At 35.7% G+C, this 18,581-nt stretch overlaps 1 protein-coding gene across 6 annotated transcripts; it reads left to right on the top strand.

Annotated features, from left to right (window-relative positions):
- The first annotated feature begins 1,106 nt into the window (after positions 1-1,106).
- On the top strand, positions 1,107-18,470 carry LOC135633156 (uncharacterized). 6 transcript variants are annotated; one of them, XM_065142295.1, is made up of 17 exons: positions 1,110-1,294; positions 1,408-1,548; positions 2,317-2,408; positions 5,685-5,781; positions 6,585-6,628; positions 8,757-8,845; positions 11,982-12,073; positions 12,188-12,334; positions 13,558-13,705; positions 13,814-13,890; positions 14,432-14,503; positions 14,957-15,004; positions 15,178-15,305; positions 15,395-15,554; positions 15,673-15,874; positions 17,858-17,926; positions 18,147-18,470. In XM_065142295.1, the coding sequence occupies exons 1-16, from the start codon at positions 1,154-1,156 to the stop codon at positions 17,905-17,907; spliced, it is 1,728 nt and encodes a 575-aa protein (XP_064998367.1). In that variant the 5' UTR covers positions 1,110-1,153; the 3' UTR covers positions 17,908-17,926; positions 18,147-18,470. The 6 variants fall into 6 exon arrangements, 5 of the variants coding, with proteins under 5 accessions (XP_064998366.1, XP_064998367.1, XP_064998368.1 ...); XM_065142294.1 differs by lacking the exons at positions 17,858-17,926; positions 18,147-18,470 and adding an exon at positions 16,017-17,815 and having other exon boundaries at positions 1,109-1,294; XM_065142296.1 differs by lacking the exons at positions 17,858-17,926; positions 18,147-18,470 and adding an exon at positions 16,017-17,817 and having other exon boundaries at positions 1,163-1,294; positions 2,313-2,408.
- The last annotated feature ends 111 nt before the right edge of the window (positions 18,471-18,581 follow it).

The raw sequence follows: 18,581 nt of genomic DNA, 5'->3' as shown, positions 1-18,581 counted from the left end.
AGTATTGGAATAAAAATCTTGATCAATCAGGACTATATTTCACCCTATTGCGATGATTATGTGCCTCTAAGTTCTTAAGATGTTTTATCCTTATATGTTTCGCCATTTTATATTTTATTAATTTCTTTATCAAAATCTAAATATGTATTGTTGGTATTGTTGAAATTTTTAACCGAAATAACGAACCTAATTGATAATCGGACTGAAATAGAACCAAATAAAACCAATTCCATCTTACAATAAAGCTGAGAAAATTCAAATAGTCTCTTTCTTTTTTTCTTTTTTTTTTTTCTTGTAGATGGTATTTATGTCATGATATGTAATTTCGAATAGTATCGTCCGGTACGAACGGTATGTATCGATTCGATAGTATATCGATATGTGGATCGTCCGTTATGGGATGAACTATACTACAATGCTGTAGTGCTACATTGTAGCAATGCTACAGTGCTACAGTAAAAGAAAATCACTCGATGAATCCTGATGTACCGTTCGATACGTCTTAATGTACTATTCGGTATATCGGTATCGTACCATACCGTATCGAGCCAACATCCAAACATCAATGCAATACTATATTTGATTTATGTTAATTTTTATTTATGATTAATGGGATAAATAGGTTAAATCGGTACAAAACATATTTAGATAGAATAGATCAAACCTTTAGGAATCTAAAATTTCAATTTGCCAGTAGTGCTTTACCAATGCATATTGAATCAACAGTATAACTGTATTTTGCCCCCTCATAATTAAAGAATTAAGAGCGATTTTTCCAAAAAAAAAAAGCTCATATTTTTTATTAGCTTTTATTAAAACTTTACAACCTTAAATATGCCTCCTTGTGATCTATTATTTTTATCTTATCGTATTGTCTCCATCCCATTGTGATGTTCATCGTTCGAATTACATCATCTATTTAAGATACTAGAAGAAAAAAAAAGACATCAAATTAAAAATTAAAAACCAAAGATATATTTAGAAAAAATGACAAAAAAAGATTTTTTTAGGAAAATCGGAAATATGATGTTCATCTCACCATTAATTAAATACAATTATTATTACGGTATATATGATGTTAAGCCGTATATAACGACTCGTTTCCGAAACTACGAGGAGAGAGAGAGAGAGAGAGAGAGAGAGCGAGCGAGCGATGGCGACGACGACGACTGCCGATTCCTCGAGGGTCGATCGTGAAAAGGACTGGGACTTCCATCTCCGATCGCTCTCCTCCAACGCCAGAGATTCATCCTCCGCCAGCGACCCGGCGTCCGACCCCTACATCCTCCAATCCGTCTGTCTCCATGCCCCCTTCCTTCTCCCTTTTGATTCGGCCTCCTCAAGACTTTCCTGTGGAATCATTGTGCTTCTTTATTCGTTATATTATTTTCTTTTGGTTTCTTGCAGGTCAAGAAGATCTACGATATCGCCAGAGAAGGGGGATCCGAGGAGCTGGTGGCGCGGGCGTACCCACAAATCAACAAGCTCTTCCAACGATGCGTTTCGGCTCTGCCGCAGTCACAGACATCCAATGGGGTTCTTTTGCTGGTGGGTGTTGGCTTGGCTGTCTTAGTTCTATTTTGGGGACATCTGAAACGCTGGTTATTTGATGTTTTTAGGTTCTTGGTGGATTTCGGTGTTAAAGTTTCTTTCGAAAGTTAGACACTAGGTGTTTAGATGACGATGAACAAATTCGTCTGTTCTTGGTTGTAGATGGGTTTCTTGAAGTTTTTTTCTGTCCAAGATTCGGTAAATTGCATGTCCTTTCTTCGACATACTAGGTTTTTAGATATCGATGAACAAATTCATCAGTTTTTGGTTGAAGATGGGTTTCTTGAAGTCCTTTTTTCCTCCAAGATTGCGGTGAAATTTTTTTCCTTTTTTACAAAAGTTGACCTTTGGATATGTTTGTTCTTGTTGACATCAGTGTCACAAAATAATTTGTTTTTTGCATTGATAGTTCGATCGTAGGTTTGAATAGATTGTTTGTTTTTTATACTTGCATAGCCTACCCATGCCAGACAAGTTTCAGTTGCCTAGGGTCTTATTCCTTATCAAGTTGCCTTGTACTTCTTGTACTTGTGGTGATCAACTACGTCTTTACCGGCGAAGCTAGCCAGCACCTTCAAGTTTAGTGTCCTTGTTTCTTAGGATATTGTTTAGGATTCTGATTATGGAAGATCTTTTGATCATCAAACAATTTCATGGTTTTTAAACTAGACTGCTTACTTTGCAATGTTGCAAACTTTTCTTATTTTTTGCATCTGGTTTGGAATGATGACATGATATATATTTCTTGTATTTTTGCCAAGGCAGACCATTCTTCAATTTTTTCTTGATTTTGGAGAAGTGGTTTTACATGATGCTGATCCTAGTCTAAAGGCCTTCTTCCGCTCATGCTTAAGTAGGTAACAGTTTTCTTCATGCTTTGGTAGGTAAAACTTCTCTTTCCATATATCTGCTGTCTTGCATGCATATTTGATTGTGATCAGAACTTGATAAATGTCTGTTATCTTGCAATGCCATTGTATATACCTTATGTAGTCAATATTTGCATAATGTTGATTGTCATTTGATTCTAAGTCACATTTCTGATTTGGCTCCTAGCTTCAAATTTGTGCATAAGAGTTGTTGTATTCTAAATCAATCTTACATATTTCTGTCTTGGCTTTTTCCATGCAAGTAGCCTTCCGTTCTTACTATGTAGATGCATGAGTTTGTACTTCTTGCTCAAAGACTGGCTTTATTTATGTGGTATGCACGTTACAGCCTATTGTTGGCATGGTTATCTTGGAGGAGAACATCAATCGTTTCAGAGTTCAGTTTGAATTGCCACGTTCTGTTGCCTCTGGTTGGATCGGTTATCCTTGTGATGGAATCATGTCCTGATTTATGAAAGGGACATATTTTGCATATGGGAATAGTTTTGACAACTAGGTGCTAAAAATCTTCATTTTTCTTGCAGGCAAGTACTTAGCTGCAGTAAGGACACCACAAATGTTTTTGTCATTTTTCTTTAAATCAAGGGATTGCCCCTCTATAATAACATCCTTTTAGTACTTGTTTGTCTAAAGCCATTGCTGTCCTGGACTCCTGATATCAATTTTACATCGGCTAGAACTAGCTTGGTTCATCTACATTCATATTTATCATCTTCAGTTGTCATGAATTTTGGCTATTTTGGTGTCAGCATTTTGGATAGTCTCTGTAGAAAAAATGAACACAAATAAATGTCATGTTAAAAGCCGTTATGAGAAAATATATCTTTTAAAATATCTAGGTTTATGTTAGGGATTTAAAATTTATTTCTATGATAGCTAACCTAATTGAACATTTTTCTTTCCTCGATTCTTTGAGACAATATCATTCTATCCTTCCGGGTTTGTTTGGTACTTGAAATATTCTTGTTAAAGTTGAACAGTTCCATATCTCAATGAATATATGCCAAAGAGCTAAATTATTTTGTTCCACATTAGTTTTTCGAGCAACCTCACTTATGCCAGGTTTGCCTTAGATGAAAACTTGTTGCCAAATTAAAATGATTGTTGTCAAGTTGATGATTTTCTCTAGTGAATATTTGATGAACCTTTCTCAATCATGAGTATCTAAAGTCTCATGTCATCCCTATGGAACATATGAGTTTTAGCTAGCCATGCACTCACCCTTGTTTTTATAAATTTTAAATGTGATGAGAGGAGGTGACGCCTTTGGGTTCTATACTAGGGTTGCAACTTGGACAGGCTGACCCAACGTGAAACAAGACACAAGTCAATTATGGCCAAGCTTGGTTTGTGTATTTACAATCGTGGGCTTCTCTTGGATTTAATGACTTATTTGAATGAGATTTAGGCGGAGATTAGGTTAATGACTTATTTGAATCACCTAGCTTAAGGTGTCGGGCAATTTCACCTAGCCTAACATGGTTCATATGGTATTTGTGCATGTCGAATGGCTTCAAGTTGAGCTCTAACTAGCCATCGTTCATGTTAAGACCCAGCTTGGTAGGATAATTGATTCATTAACTTATTGAAAGATGAATCTAAATCACTAGTCCAAGATGATGAAGCCCAAGTTGTTAGTAGTTGATCTATTTAACCTATAATTCCATTCAAATTTTCTCTCACTTGAGATGAGAGTATAAATCAAGGTATTATAACCTCTGCGACTAAAGGGCTAGGCATCAAGGACACCATAGAATCAAACCGTGCATGTGCAGCGTAACCCAATAGTGGTTGGTGGCTCCACGCTGTGATGTGCCCTATAGTCCCAATAGTAGTCCTTTCATCCTTGGAAATCTCATCATGTTTGACACTAGGTTGGTTCTCATACCATCTCAGTCACGTTTCGGTCTAACCTTAATCGAACCTCAAGGAGATCACTCCGTGCATAAATCATAATCCTTTTTACATAGCTTTATATAATTTTTATATTTTTTCTCAATGCATTTGTCCTCTTTCTCTACTCTAATTCAAAATTATTGGCAACCTCCTCTTCATGTTTTTTAGTGATCCACATCTTTATTTTAGTTAGCTTTTGTCAGATTTGTTGCCTTTGCGTCAGCATTTTCCCTTCACCTTGTGGAAGGTTTCCCTTTCATTTCAGTTTCTCTCATCTCTCAAGGGAACTCCCATAGAGCTGCCAATCTCTCGTGGTCATCTCAAATATATATGCAATGTGCCATTTAATTCCACCAGCCTTTACAAAATTCTCTTTCAAATTTTCTTTGTTAATTTCTTATATAGTTATCAGTTGACTTCTTGAGCACCACATCATGTCAGGTGAGAGAATCCAAAAAGTGTATATTTCTTCTTCAATGATTGCATCTATCTTCTTTTCTGTGCTTTTGGTTTTGCTAAATGTATGATCATCAGCTCCTTAACATGGGAGAAGGTATGGTGAATACACCAATCTGATGGCCTCGGATTGGGTGCGGCTAGGGCCCCAGATTATAGTTCGGGTCATTGGCTATAGATTAAGGGCTTGGGCCAAATAGGTTTCAGACTTCTCATGTTGCTGTGTTTTATAATGCATCTTTGAGAATATTGAAATCTAAAGTCAAACCGTCAGTGAGAGAAACACCGTTAATCCTATTTGTTTGGCCTTTTGCTACATCGCTCATCCTGCAATTGGGCTTTATTGAACATGGTCTTTACCTACTAAATCCGTGTTGTAATTATCTAACATGATATACTCTGTGAGTCTGTGTTATATATCTCCTTTTTAGTCCTTGCTGTTGCATTTTGTAACTGTCATTTTTTCATGAGATATTAGTTGTGCTACAAAAATTGAGTTTATACTAAGACAAATTAGGGATGTGATGCTAATGATAATGAGTTTGCTAATTGCACTTTCATAAATCAAGGTCTCTTAACTAAAAGGATTGACATTTATGAGTGGAAAAATCAATTCAATTGTAGATATAAGGTTGTTTGGTGCTTTTTCAGATTTGAGTTTGATTCCTTGAACTAGCACATAGTTCCTGAAATTGGTGATTTCCCTTTACATTGCCATGCATGAGAAAAGAACAAAGCTGTCCTAATGAACCAATTTGTGCCATCTAGAGATATCATTAATATTGTGAGAGCCATGAATTTGCTGTTAGGTTTTATTGAAGGTTTTTCCTGTAGAAAGTAGCTAAATAATATATTCATGGAAACTTTATTTACTGTCACTGTTGTTTTTAGGGAGTTTGCTGATCCTGTCATTGCAAAAGCTACCCTGGATTTTCTCAATCTGAACAAAGCAAAGCTCCTGAGTTCTTTTCCAACCCTACTTCCGCAGGTATCATCATTTAATTGAAGCTAATAAGTGCCACACAATCACACTTAAGTGTTACGTTGATTTAATTTTCTTGGACAATGATTGAGTTATTGAAATTGGAAAAATATGCTTGTAGTTTGATCTTTTAAACAATTCCAAGTATAATTCTAAATGTTTACAATTCCTCTCATTGGCAGATTTTATATAATTCTTGTAGAATGCTATGTAAGTGGAAGTAAAATCATAGTGACCTTGTGAAGGATTGCAACCCCTAACTGGTTCTTTTTTTATTTGATTAAGAGAAGAAGCCTGCAAGAGAGGATTGAAAGAAAAATATAAAGGATATTAATTGCTGGATATTCTAGAGGGACAAAACAAAGCAATAATCTAAGTCCTGAACAAGTCTTATTTGGAGTTTAGTATTGTCCTTACAAAGATATTAAGCTAAAATAGAGTTGCACTAAGAAGCCCATAAAATATGCTACAATTTTCTCTTGCTGTTGCTGTTCAACTGGCTGTACTGGGTCATTGGAGAGTTCCAACATTTTATGTGGAATTGAGGTGGGCATTTGGTCCTCTCAGAGACCAAATAGGACTTAGCACTTCTTGTCCTGTTCAATATGGGTCAAAGACTAGTTCATGATGTTAAAGGTTTGAACTATCAGCTTGTCCATGGTGCTTGATTATTTTTTTACTCCACAACACCTTGAATAATGAGTACGATAACTGTCTAAGACTCTAAATACTTACTGCACATAATCTTCATATGATAATTTTTATATGGCTACATGACATTGACTTTTCTATTTTGTTTTTGTTTGCAGTTCTTTCCTTTATTGTTAAAGTTGATTGCATGGAATGGTGAGAGGTATAGATTGTTGTTTGCTTATTATAATGGTTTGATTTGTAAATCTTAATAGTTACTATTTCTTTTGTAATTTTTAAGTTGTTGCACTATGAATAAAAATAGCATATACAGTGTCAACCATTTAAAAAACCATGAAAATATACACTTTGCATATGTCCTGGTAAAAATCAAGGTTTTAAGTTTCAATCTGGTATTGGTATCAGAATCTTTGGGTGGATCATTTGGTATCAGTATATTTGAACCTAGCATGTGTCAATACACCTTGTATCAGTTGACGACAGTTCGTCTGATTTGCTAATAAGTCCATGGGAGGTGTCTTGAGGCTCTCAACAGTCAACATAACTTAATTGATACTCATCTTGGTAGGGCCAAACTAGCAATCATACGTGTGTCATACTGTACAGACCTTGTTACTTAAATACTTTAATCCAGTCTCCAATCTCCACGACCACCTCATCAAGGTATCTAATGGTAATCTTGTATGGAGTTGGAGGCTAACTCCAGGACCATGCTTCTAAATGGTGGACATCATGGATTAGTAATAATGGCCTTGAGGTGTCTTAATATGGATGTAGTTACAATCTTAAAACTGAACCAGTTTGCAATTGTTTTTCTTATATCCTTTTCTTCTCTTTAGGATAGGCATCCTTTTTATTGTTTTGCTTTGTAATCCATGGTTGGAAAGTCATGAAATCTAGGATGACAATATGAGGAGCTGGTCTCATGCTGCATGAACTAAGGAAATCCTGTATGCCATTTGATCGGGATTGTCTCATTCTGGTTGTCCTGCTTAGCTCATGTGCACTGCTAAGCTAGCTTACTGAAGCACTCCTCCCTAACCCTGTGTGTTGCTGTCATCAACTGCATCATAGTGGAAGAGAGGCTGAACTGTCTGACACCACCCATTATCACTGTGGTTGCCATACTTATACTTGAAATTCATGGGTAAATGTCTCATAGCATGCTCATGCATGTGCTAATACTCCAAGAATGCACAAATCTCAGTTGCAAGCTTGGAATCATTCATCGTGGACAGCGTTCTCATGGCCTTACTACTTATCTCAGATGTTAGCTTATCCATGTCCTTCCATTCTACTTTTTTTTCTGTATTATGTTTTTTGGACTTCCAACTTTGTCATGAAAGTTCATCTTATCACTTGTGGTACTGTTGTGGATGAGCATACCAGAAAATTCACTCTAACTTAATCACAGTAGATTTGGCATTTATGTAAGGGGAATGGAGGTGCTGCCAAACCATATAGATACTTTGTTGCTTTGGTTTCATTTTCTACAAAAATATCAATCTCATTTAGAGGCATAATTATAAAATTACGTTTAATGTTAAAAATTAAAGTCAGATCTGCATGGATTGAATCTAGATGCTTAGATTTAGGCAGATATGTGCATATTTAAGTTTGATTCACACAAATCTAGGCCGGATCCACGTAAATTTATGAAAGATATATGTAGATCTAGGCTAGATTCATATGAATCTAACTTAGATTCACAAAGATAAGGCTAAATCTTGCAAATGAAGGCCATATGTACCAAAATTAGGCTAGATCTGCAAGGATCTCGGCCAGATCCGAAGGGATCTTGGTCAGATTCAAGCTTCTCCAGCATTGATCTAGATCTACAACATTTGCATAGATCCAGCTTGGAATGAGGTGCAAAAACTATGATCTTAAAATAACTATCCCAAGGACAAAGCTTTAATCGAGAAAAAATGATAAAAAAACGCTAGCTTTAGTTTCAGATTTACCTTGATTTTAAGATAAATACCCTTCCTTTCTTGAGTTTGATCCTCAATATGCTAAGACTTGAAGCAGATTGTGAGTTTGGGAAGTGAATCTGGGAGAAAATCTGAAAAAGGGTGGGGAAATTGATTGGACTGGTTTAAATTTGAGTGGTGTTCCAAAAATAAGGTGGTAAGCTTATCACCCAGTTTGTATGTGTGTAGGTTACATCCCATTTTTGAAGCGGACCATGCAAAATTGTCCAGTCCACATGCAACTATGCAAGTAGTCTCTATAACATGACATATTTGAGACATTGCTAGTAACACGTCATGTTTGCATAAAGTTCCCTTGTGATGGATAGCTGACATGTATCTGTGTTTATTTTTCAGATTGGAAAAATTATTTATGATGCTTTTTCCAGCAATGATGTCAATTGGATCGTTTCTTCCACTTTTCCATTCACTTATGGATTTGCCAAGTGAGTTTAGCTTTTCTTCATTGTTCTTTGTTGAGTAGTGTGATTCATTTATAAGTTTAGACAGAGAACCTTTCCAAAGCTTATTGCAGTGAACCTATAACTGTATATTTCAAGGGGGTGAAGGGTGATAATAATTAATATGTGTTTTCTTAATGATTTGTTTTTAATTACTGTTTGCATACTAAATTGTGCTTCTTTCTAGTTATTCCTTATGTTTATCTTTTTCCTAACAATGCTTTATGTCAGCTATTAGCTACCGTTGCAACCCTCTATGAGTTGATTCTCTGATGTGCAATATCTGTTCCCTTTTAGGAATGTTTGTTTGTTGTTTTTTAGCAAAATCCCTTGGAACTGGTCAAGAAAAAGATATGCAATATATATACAGAGATGATACTGAACCTATGAATGTTAGATCAGTGGAGGAAAGGAACTTTGCTATGAGGCTATCACGAACTTAGGAGGGATTGATTGTAGAAAGACTTATATATGAAACATGTTTACTAAGAGCCAGTTCGATGGAGTTCTAAAAAAGAAGAGACTTGTTCATGATTTTTGTTGATCTAAAAAACACATATGTCTCTACATGTTTAACTTTGTGGTTGAAGGAAGAGGTATCCATTAGATTTGATGGAAAAGGTATCCATTAGATCTAATAAACTTAATGAAGATTATTAAGGAATAAGAAAAATAGTAGTGAGGCAACTTTACTAAAATGAAACTGGAACCAAAAGGATAGTTGACAATTTGACATGTGAAAATATCAATTTGACATGCTAAGGGTACACTGAAGCATCGAATTATAAGAAACAGGACATGATTCGAACCATGGGGAACAGGACACGAACTGCATAGGTACAACACAAATCTTTCAAAATATATAATATTCTACGTGACAAATTTTGACATTTAAATTGTTAGATTATACACTTATAGATCATGATAAAATGATAAGTAATTCACTATTACCTGTTACTTATTATCATGAAAGAAATTGTCGCTAGTAACATGTAACTTTAAGAAATTAAAGAATTTACCATGAACTTGTGACAATAAAGTAAAATTGTTTTTTATTCCATTAATTGCAATCTCAAAACAAAGCAAATATTTTAATATGTTAGTATTTATATATCCATCTTGTCATAGTCAATCAACATTTAAGAAAGTCATAGTCAAATGATGAACATTCAAGGAAAATAAATTAAGTCATGAACTATATATGAAGTATCTCTCAAATATGATAAAGTATTCAATATTTCTAATTCAAACATACTTTTGGTGTTGGTATCTGTTATGGATCTGGCAAGCAGTTTCACGTATCACTGTTTCATAGTAGCTGATAGAATCAGATTGGAATAGAGAATTTGGGAGATGCATATTGCTTCGTAGTTGCTAACAGAATTGGAATGGAAGGAGGTGTATATTCTGTGTTATACACTAGTGGAAAATCCATTTGGTTGAAATTAAATTTTATTAGACATCTACAGAGCCAGCATAGTTTGTGAATTTCTATGTTGTTTTATAATAAAAAATGGGAACCAAAAAGGTTAGCATGGATGAAAAGGACTTTGAGATTAGTTAAATTATATGCCAAAGAAAGTTGGTAAGAAATTATTGCTATCATGGTAAATTATTCGGTAACAGAAGATAGTTTAGGAAAGATTTCTTAAGATGGTCCATGCATGTGTAGAAGAAGTTTAAGGAATGCTTCTTAAGGAACAATTTGCATTTTAACTAGTTCACCTACAGTTTGTAGGCTGCTGCTTGGATGTGAGAATCTGGTGGTGGTTGGCAATGGAGTATTGATACTTACTGGTAGGATGATGGGAGAGATGCAGAGTGGTTAGTTAGTCGGATGAGGGCTGGGGCAGTATGAGATAGGCAGGCAAGCAAAACTAAATTAACTGGTGGGGTATGGGACAGCTAGAGAGTGGTGGATAGTTAAGGGGCAACAACAATCTTGGTTGAGATGGAAAGGAGGATGAAGGATGGTTGTCGGAAAAGGTGGTGATGGTGAAGAAGAAAGGGAGGTTTCCCACGTATAACAAGAAATATTTTGATGATGACGTGTTGTTGTGGACCTTGGCCAGCATTATAACGTTCATATCAAAACTCCTTTTACAAGAAGCACAAAGTACACACTGGAAGTGGAAATTTTAACACATGGGTTTTGATCGATGTTATGAAGGTAAAGTGTAGCATGGTTGTTAGGGTCAAATCACCTTGTTACAATTTAAAACTTTATACAAGTCAGAAAACTTTCAGCTTTGAAATGTAGCTTCTCAAAAGATGTGACCGTTTGCTGGATGATTGCTCTTTTATCAAAGGAGTGTGTGCCCATATACCGTAAGTGTAGGTCTGAATTCTGTTTTAGCTAGAAATTTCTTGTTTTACCTTGCAAGCCACATGAGATCTTCTTATGAAATGTGAGTTTATGAAGTGCTAATTAACAGTTTATGATAATATGCTGGGTTCATACCCTAAGGGCTTAATATATGTCCATATTTTACTCTTCAAATTCGTTGTAAAATGCATATTCGCTTTTAAGTAAATTTCTTGATACATGAGAATATCTACCGAACAATTTATTCGGCTCACAAGAATTGCAGCTATATTTTTATTTAGATGTGAAGTTGTAGGTGTTAAATGTCAAGCTTATGATTTTGTACTTTCTTGGAATCCAACCCTTACAATAAGCTCAAGCTTATGCTCATACAATTCTTTGGGGAAGCAATTTCAATCAATGTTTATGATGAAAGAGTTCAATTTTTCTTTTGTTGTTCATACCTTACAAGTTGGCTGTATACGGTAATTATGACTTAGGAATTGGAAACTGCCCAAATGGTACATCGTCTCTTCCTCCTTCATCTCCTCCTTTCTTCTTTCTTCTTCTCCTTTCTTCCTTATTCCTTCTTCTTCTTCTTCCTTCTTTCACCATCAGTGCCAAAATTGAATCCTGTAGTTAGAGTTAGACCATGTTCAACTATGAGTTGTAATATCTTTGCCTCCATATTTTTGCTTGGAAAGCACAGTTTCATTGTTCTATGATTTGTGGCAGAGATTTGCATCTCCCATGTAGCATCCAGTGGAAGGTTGAGAACTCTGAAATGTTCTATGCTTTTATGTTTCTTTTAATCAGTACTAGTGGCATCTTTGGAAAAAGTGGAAAAGAGTTCTGGGTCTCTGATAGGCAGCAGCATAGCTTCAATACAGAAGAGTGCAGCACCTGAGGTCATATTTATATATTTTCAACTTGTTAACTTACAACCTTGTGCTTCAGAGAATAAAATACTTATCTGGGCGATGAGGATGGTTATGATTTCCGTTTCTTGAATTGTATGGCAGATGCTACTTGCACTGATGGATGAAGCTTATACTGGATCTGCCATAGAAGATCGAGGTGGGGACTCTGGATCTGATGATAATAACGACATTGATGTTTCTGATCCGGTGTTCCTTGACATTCTTAAGGATGAAAATGATGGGATCACTGTAAGTTTTCATCTAACTTGCAATAGAAAATTTAACATGGAATCTCTTTAAGTTATCATACATGGTTTCTTTTCAATCTTAAAAAAATGGGTAGTGGCTATATGCTTATTTTAGGTTCTTCAGATAGCTATTCTATCAGATTATTAGAATCTGAGCAGTTTATGATTATTTTAAGGTTGCAGCTTATGATTACTTTAGTTTAAGCCATATTCAATAAAGTTCTGCCATCTTGATTTATTTGTTCAATATTTTTTACTTATCATATAAACTATTATGATTCGGCTTGACAGGTTTACTTATTTATGAAACTGGTTAGAGCTGGAAATGCAATTTCGATTTACAAGTAGTAGCAATCTAGCTTTATATACTAGAATCCACCGTTTATCTGCAATATGGACTTATGTGGCATCACAATCTCTCTCACTCGAAGGCCTGATATACTCACCAAGGCCTGATATTCCCCCTTTAAGATTATCATAGGTCTGAAGCATCTTGATATGTGCAAGGTAATCCTGATGTTGCATTTCCAGCTCTAACCAGTTTCATAAATACCCATCGTTCCTCTAATACCCATCGGCTGAACCTAGTGCTTCGGTACCAATTCTCACGATTTGGGCTGGTAGATCCATGGCCTTGTAACTTGCAGAGAGGAACTAGAATCATCAGTTAGTTATATGATATCATTAGTTACATTGTATTATGTTTATTGTCTAATCCACAAATGTTACCAAATGGTTTCTTGCATGTAATGTGCCGCCTTCAGAAATAAGTAGCAGAAGGATCATTTTCATGTTTTCTTATGAATAGACAGGCCTCAATATTATGGAACATTGTTCTTCTTTGATTAGATCTATGAACTGGTTAGCCGAACATGTTTTGCTGTTTCAGGCCTCGGTATTATGAGCTATGGACTGCCAACTTCTAAGGAGTCCTCATGATTTGATGAGCATTGATGTAGTTGTGCATAAATTGAGAATATAATCATGCTGGATCTACCCAACCATAAGTGACAATATTCTGTTTTACATTAGCTGCTATTAGATCTTTTAGTGACAACGTGCTCAGTTTTTTTCATCATTTTCTGATCATCTATAAAGATCTTTCATGACAAGGTGCTTGGATATTTCTTGAGTTATCCCTTTTCTCCATGATCTCGTGTTGATTTGCCTATTTTGTATAAATGTTTGATCAAACCTTACACGTAATCACATTTTGCATTTCAGGAACGCCCCTGGACATCTCCTGCTATGACAGCAATGTTACAGGCTGCTATAAATAATACACAATCTGAAAGGCTAAAACAAGTGCTTCATATGACACCTCAGTTCTTAGCTCTGTATTTTTCAATCGCTTTGCGTGATGTTAATGATTGTATGCTTTTCACCTTGGCTGAATCATATATCTGCATGTAGTCTTTTCTTTTTTATGTTGCTTTTTCTTTAGTGGACATGACATTTGTTTTTGCATATCATGTTGCAGCATTGCTGTGTGCATTAATTCCACTGGTTATGTCGAGGTATGCTACAACATTCCCTGACAAGGTTTTCTCTCATGAGGTAGGTGAATAGCAATGAATTGAATTGAAATGTTTTATTATCTCACTACTGATAGAAATAGTCTTAGAATCAAAATTGTAACTCCCCCACAACATGCACTAAGCCATCCTTTACTATATTAAAAGCATTAGCCGAATAATGTGAAACTAAATAATCAAGAATTCACAGATTTCTCTATTTAGTTTAATGTCTGTAAATTTAGTTTTATGTTCTTTTATATGTTTACCTTCTTCAGTGGGATATGGTCATTATACTAATGATTTGCTTTTTGTTCTAGCTGCAACTATCATATACAAATATGATTCCCCACTTGAAGTTTGTCTTGGTAGTCCTAATACATCATTTGATTCTGCTAATTAAATAAATTAGCTAACATGGATTTCATAGTTAATTTGATGCATATCATTTGCTGAATCAGCAATGGTAAGTCATTCCTTTGTTTCCAGTTAGTTTTCATGGTTAGAAAATATGTTTTAAAACAGAATGAAATAGCTTTCGTCTTTTTTTTTTCCTCAATCAGCAGTGCCTTTTCTTTTTGTAGGTTCAGAAGAGGCTCTCAGATTTCATGCTAGCTGCATTTCAACAATGTCCTAAATTTATTGCACTTCTGAAGGTACAACTGCAGCCCATCTTCATTGACAAGTCGAAGCTTGCTTTCATATATTTGTTTACTTGTGCAATTCTAGCATAGCTCCTTACATATGGCATATGTTCTGTATGCTTTAGGTTTTTGTTCCTATTGAGGGCCCATAATTCTGTAGCATGTAATTACTTGGAAGTTGTAACACTCTGAGAAGGAAGAATCTTATTAAGATCTCTATGATATTAAAGTTGTCTATCCTTTTGAAAATTGTATTTACATTGCTGCGGCAGTTTCTGCAACCTCGAGGCATAAAGATATGCCAACTGGCAATAACATACTTAGTATGCATACCAGAAGTTACTGAATTTCATTTTATTTGTTACTTGACATTTGTCATTCATTAGAACTAATTATTGACATTTTTCATTCATGTGAACTAATTATGCAACTACTTTTTATGGTCCACTTCTAATGCACTTGCAGAAGCCTATCACTGACAGACTAGGAGAAGCTTATGACAATCCTGCGAAGGCAAGAACATACTTCATAGAATGTCAAATATAGTTCCATTACTTTAGAGATACTTCGACCTTATGATAAGTGATTATCCTATTGCTTTCTTCGTTTAATCTATCAACACCTTTCAGGTTGAAGTTATTTAAATAAACCAAGCACTTCTTAATTTTTTTGATTGGTTCAATCAGACAGAGTTGGCATTGCATTTATGTTGGGCTATCGGGGAGCACGGAGCTGGAGGAGTAGCTTACAAAGATGTGGCTCGAGAACTTTTTGAAAACTTAGAATTGCTTTTATATGAGAATCTTTTATCTAGGTCTGTCTTGACATAGCCAAAAGTAATCTTTCTAAAACACTGCAATGTAAAGAGTAAATTTTGATGCATTTCTTTCTTCTCTGGGGCAGTCGTTTGGGCTTGAGCCAGGAATCAGATATAGAGCCAAACAATGTGGCTTTTAGAAAATCTTCTCAAGCTAGGCTTCTCTGCTTTGTGGTGACAGCCATTGCAAAGTTAGCAACGTGCCATAATGAGTTACTTCCAAGGGCTCGAGTATCTTTAGCTAAGGTTTGTATGTAATAATAAGCTGGACTTTTTATAAAACTGCAGAATGCTTATAAGATTTTTTGTTTACTCCACTATATGGTCAGATTGCTAACAAACTTTTGTTTCTATTACTTGTTAGGTAGCACGCTCTCGAAATATAGACAGGAGGGTTTGGAGACGTGCTTGTGACTATCTGGGGTTGATGAGTGAACCAGCAATATGTTTGTCTATCTTGGGCCCTTCAACAGAGAAGCCCAAAGTTCCTGGCATTATCAATTGGAGTGAGGGAGGATCCAAGATGATTGCTCATGTTCCATTTTACATTCTTAGCGAACAAGAGGGTTAGTGATTTGAGCTTTCATGTACTTACATCTGCAGTTTATTCTGCTTCTAGATGTGGTTTCTTGTGCATACAGAATTTTCTTACACATATATGTATCTTTTGTTGGCTTTGACTAAATCTCTGTTCAAGCTCTTATGTAGAGTTCAACTTTGACAACTCTGGATTTGTGAAGCATGTACGAATGCCAAATTTGTAGGATGAGGGAGATAAGTTTATTCAACTCACAAAAAAGGATGCAGCCTGTCTAATGAGTTGGCTTGGCCTTTGTCCCAAGGGTGTTGTTGGATTGTTAAATTTAAGGTAATAAAAAAAGGTTCCAGGGTTGTGTGGGCCAAATTAGAACATAGCAACATAGTCAGAGTTTATAAACAAAAAAATTATTTAACAAGCTGTCCAGCACCTGGATAACTATACCTATAAACCCTTCCAGAAGGTCAATTTCAGTGTATTCAGACCATGCAGGCTTCTAACTGATTGTGATTATCAATATGAGTAATCTGCAGTTGTTAATGTGAATAGTAGTTCCGAATTGACATGCTTTAACAATGATACGGGCAAGCTTCTGTTGATTAACTTCATACTATTAGGGAGTTGGTTACATTATTATCACCATTTTTGTCATTTAGCTCTATCAAGTGCCACATTCTGCATTAACAGAAAGCCATAGTCTTCTTTGGTCTTTTATATTCGGCACTCATCTTTTAACTGCCTCCTCCCGTTAGTTTTGTAATGTCTGAAGCATCTCAAATGACATTCCTTTTCCAATATACCGAAGCAACCATTTAATACTGTCCTATCAAAAGCAGTTATCTATCCTAACATCTGGCATTTTGTTTCCCTATATGTGAACCTGTAATGCAGGTTAACCTACTTAATATAAGGGTGAAATCAGAAAAACATTTTAGGTGCTTCTCCACTTTAACAATCATGCTTTTTTTTGTATCCATACATTTCTTTTTGTTAAATAGTTGCTATATGAGAGCCTGTGAGCCCTCTTTAATCTTGAGAAAAATTGTGGGATCTATTGTTCATATGATGATATCTTACCTATCATTTCTGAGCCTGTCAAAGGTCTCTCATGCATATGTAACAACGATTAAAGTTTTTGACAGCAGATATCAGCAACCTGTGGTTTAAACTTTAAAGTTATTCTGGATCTTTCAAGTGGTGCTTCTTTTTTGTTGATTCAAGTGTTTCTGCTACAGATCTGTTACTAGTACCAATTAATTTATCATACTAAGTAAGAACCATCTGCAATTAATTGCATCTTCTGCCGCAGAACCTGTTTGAGTCATTGAGTTGACCTGATAATATTTAAATTAAACAAATTAGCCTTCAAGATTTGGAATTGGCAGCTGCATTAGGGCATTGGCGTCCACAGTAGACCACAGAGTAGAAGAATCTGCCCGATTCCCTTCTATTTTTCCTCTCCCCCTTTTATATTTTCTCCTCACTTTTCCATTGGCCACCAGTGCATCTATGTTGGCCTGCGGCATGTTGAAATGTGCCAACCACCAGGCAGCATGTGGTGTTCTCCTGGAATTTTGGATGTCGGATATTTTTAAAAGAATTTTTATTATGCGGATATCATCATTCATTGAACCCAACAGGTCTTGGCCCCGACTCAGTTGATATTGTCAGATGCTACTTTTCTACTCCTCGAGAGCAAATAACACTGTTGAGGCTTTTTTTGTCTCCTGCTAGATCGATGATTACCCAGCACTTTATCATGTCTCATTATCGGTTCCATTGGTTATGCATGAAGTGTTTAGTGAAATATACATACAGTGGTCTCAGAGAATTCTGGCACAACTCTAGCAAATGTCATGCTTGTATTTTTCTCAAAGAGAACACTGAATTATCCACAGTTCTGCATTACAAGTAGAGCTGTCTGTAATTTCATCTATTTTTGCTAGATGAGGTTAATAAAATCAACCTTCTCTACCCATGACACTGACAATTTGGAAGTTATTTGTTGCAGGTCCACCATTTCATGATTTTTCTTTCTCTGATATCATCCCAGAAAAATGAGAGATGCTGTACACAGAAGGTATGCCCAAGCAAATATTGAGTTTCTATGACCCCAAGCTTTTTTTCAGGATAACAAATAACAGTACAATACTTGCACATTCTGTGAATAGTGATTCAATGTATATTTTTCCTTAAGAGACATCCTTCTGCCTTTGTATGGCCATTTTAGAAATGTCAAATGCATCATTATTTCTTTAATTGTGTTTCTGCAGAATAAACTAATATTGCTGTTGTTTCAGAGATCATATTTGCAGGATTTTAATCGGAAAGGCATGTGTGCGAGTGTTTTTTAGAGGGAGCACCATCCAAGCTACAGTTGCCCCCATCACTCGAGTTAAAAGCTGGTGCAGTCTGATGCTGCATACAAATGATTGAAGCTATAGTTGCCCCATCACTCGGGTTAGAGATGGTGCAGTCTGTAGCTGCGTACAAATGATACATGTTCCAGCAAATGTATTTGTGAGAAGTGATACAAATTGCAATGTAATGTAATGTATTCTTCCAACACAAATTGCAAGGGTAGAACCGTAGAAGCACCTCTATATATTCTCCATTCCAATTTATTTTCTGGCCGAAACTTTACTGCTGCATGGAACTTTATTGTTGCATTACTGGTGGGCTCTCTCTTTGCTGACCTAATGCAATCGGTACTGTAGGAACTCATGATTTGGACT

The sequence above is a fragment of the Musa acuminata genome, chromosome BXJ3-3, assembly GCF_036884655.1.
Source record: "Musa acuminata AAA Group cultivar baxijiao chromosome BXJ3-3, Cavendish_Baxijiao_AAA, whole genome shotgun sequence".
In the NCBI taxonomy this organism is placed as follows: Eukaryota; Viridiplantae; Streptophyta; class Magnoliopsida; order Zingiberales; family Musaceae; genus Musa; species Musa acuminata.
The sequence above is the reverse complement of the archived record's forward strand: the minus strand, read 5'-3'. Positions and strand labels throughout refer to the sequence as shown.

Bases quoted from the DNA above. Each gene is read 5' to 3' on its own strand.
- LOC135633156 (XM_065142294.1), top strand. From the start codon at position 1,154: ATGGCGACGACGACGACTGCCGATTCCTCGAGGGTCGATCGTGAAAAG. The intron at 13,706-13,813 runs GTATGCTTTTCA...ATCATGTTGCAG, and splicing joins TTTGCGTGATGTTAATGATT to CATTGCTGTGTGCATTAATT. The intron at 14,504-14,956 runs GTACAACTGCAG...ATGCACTTGCAG, and splicing joins AATTTATTGCACTTCTGAAG to AAGCCTATCACTGACAGACT.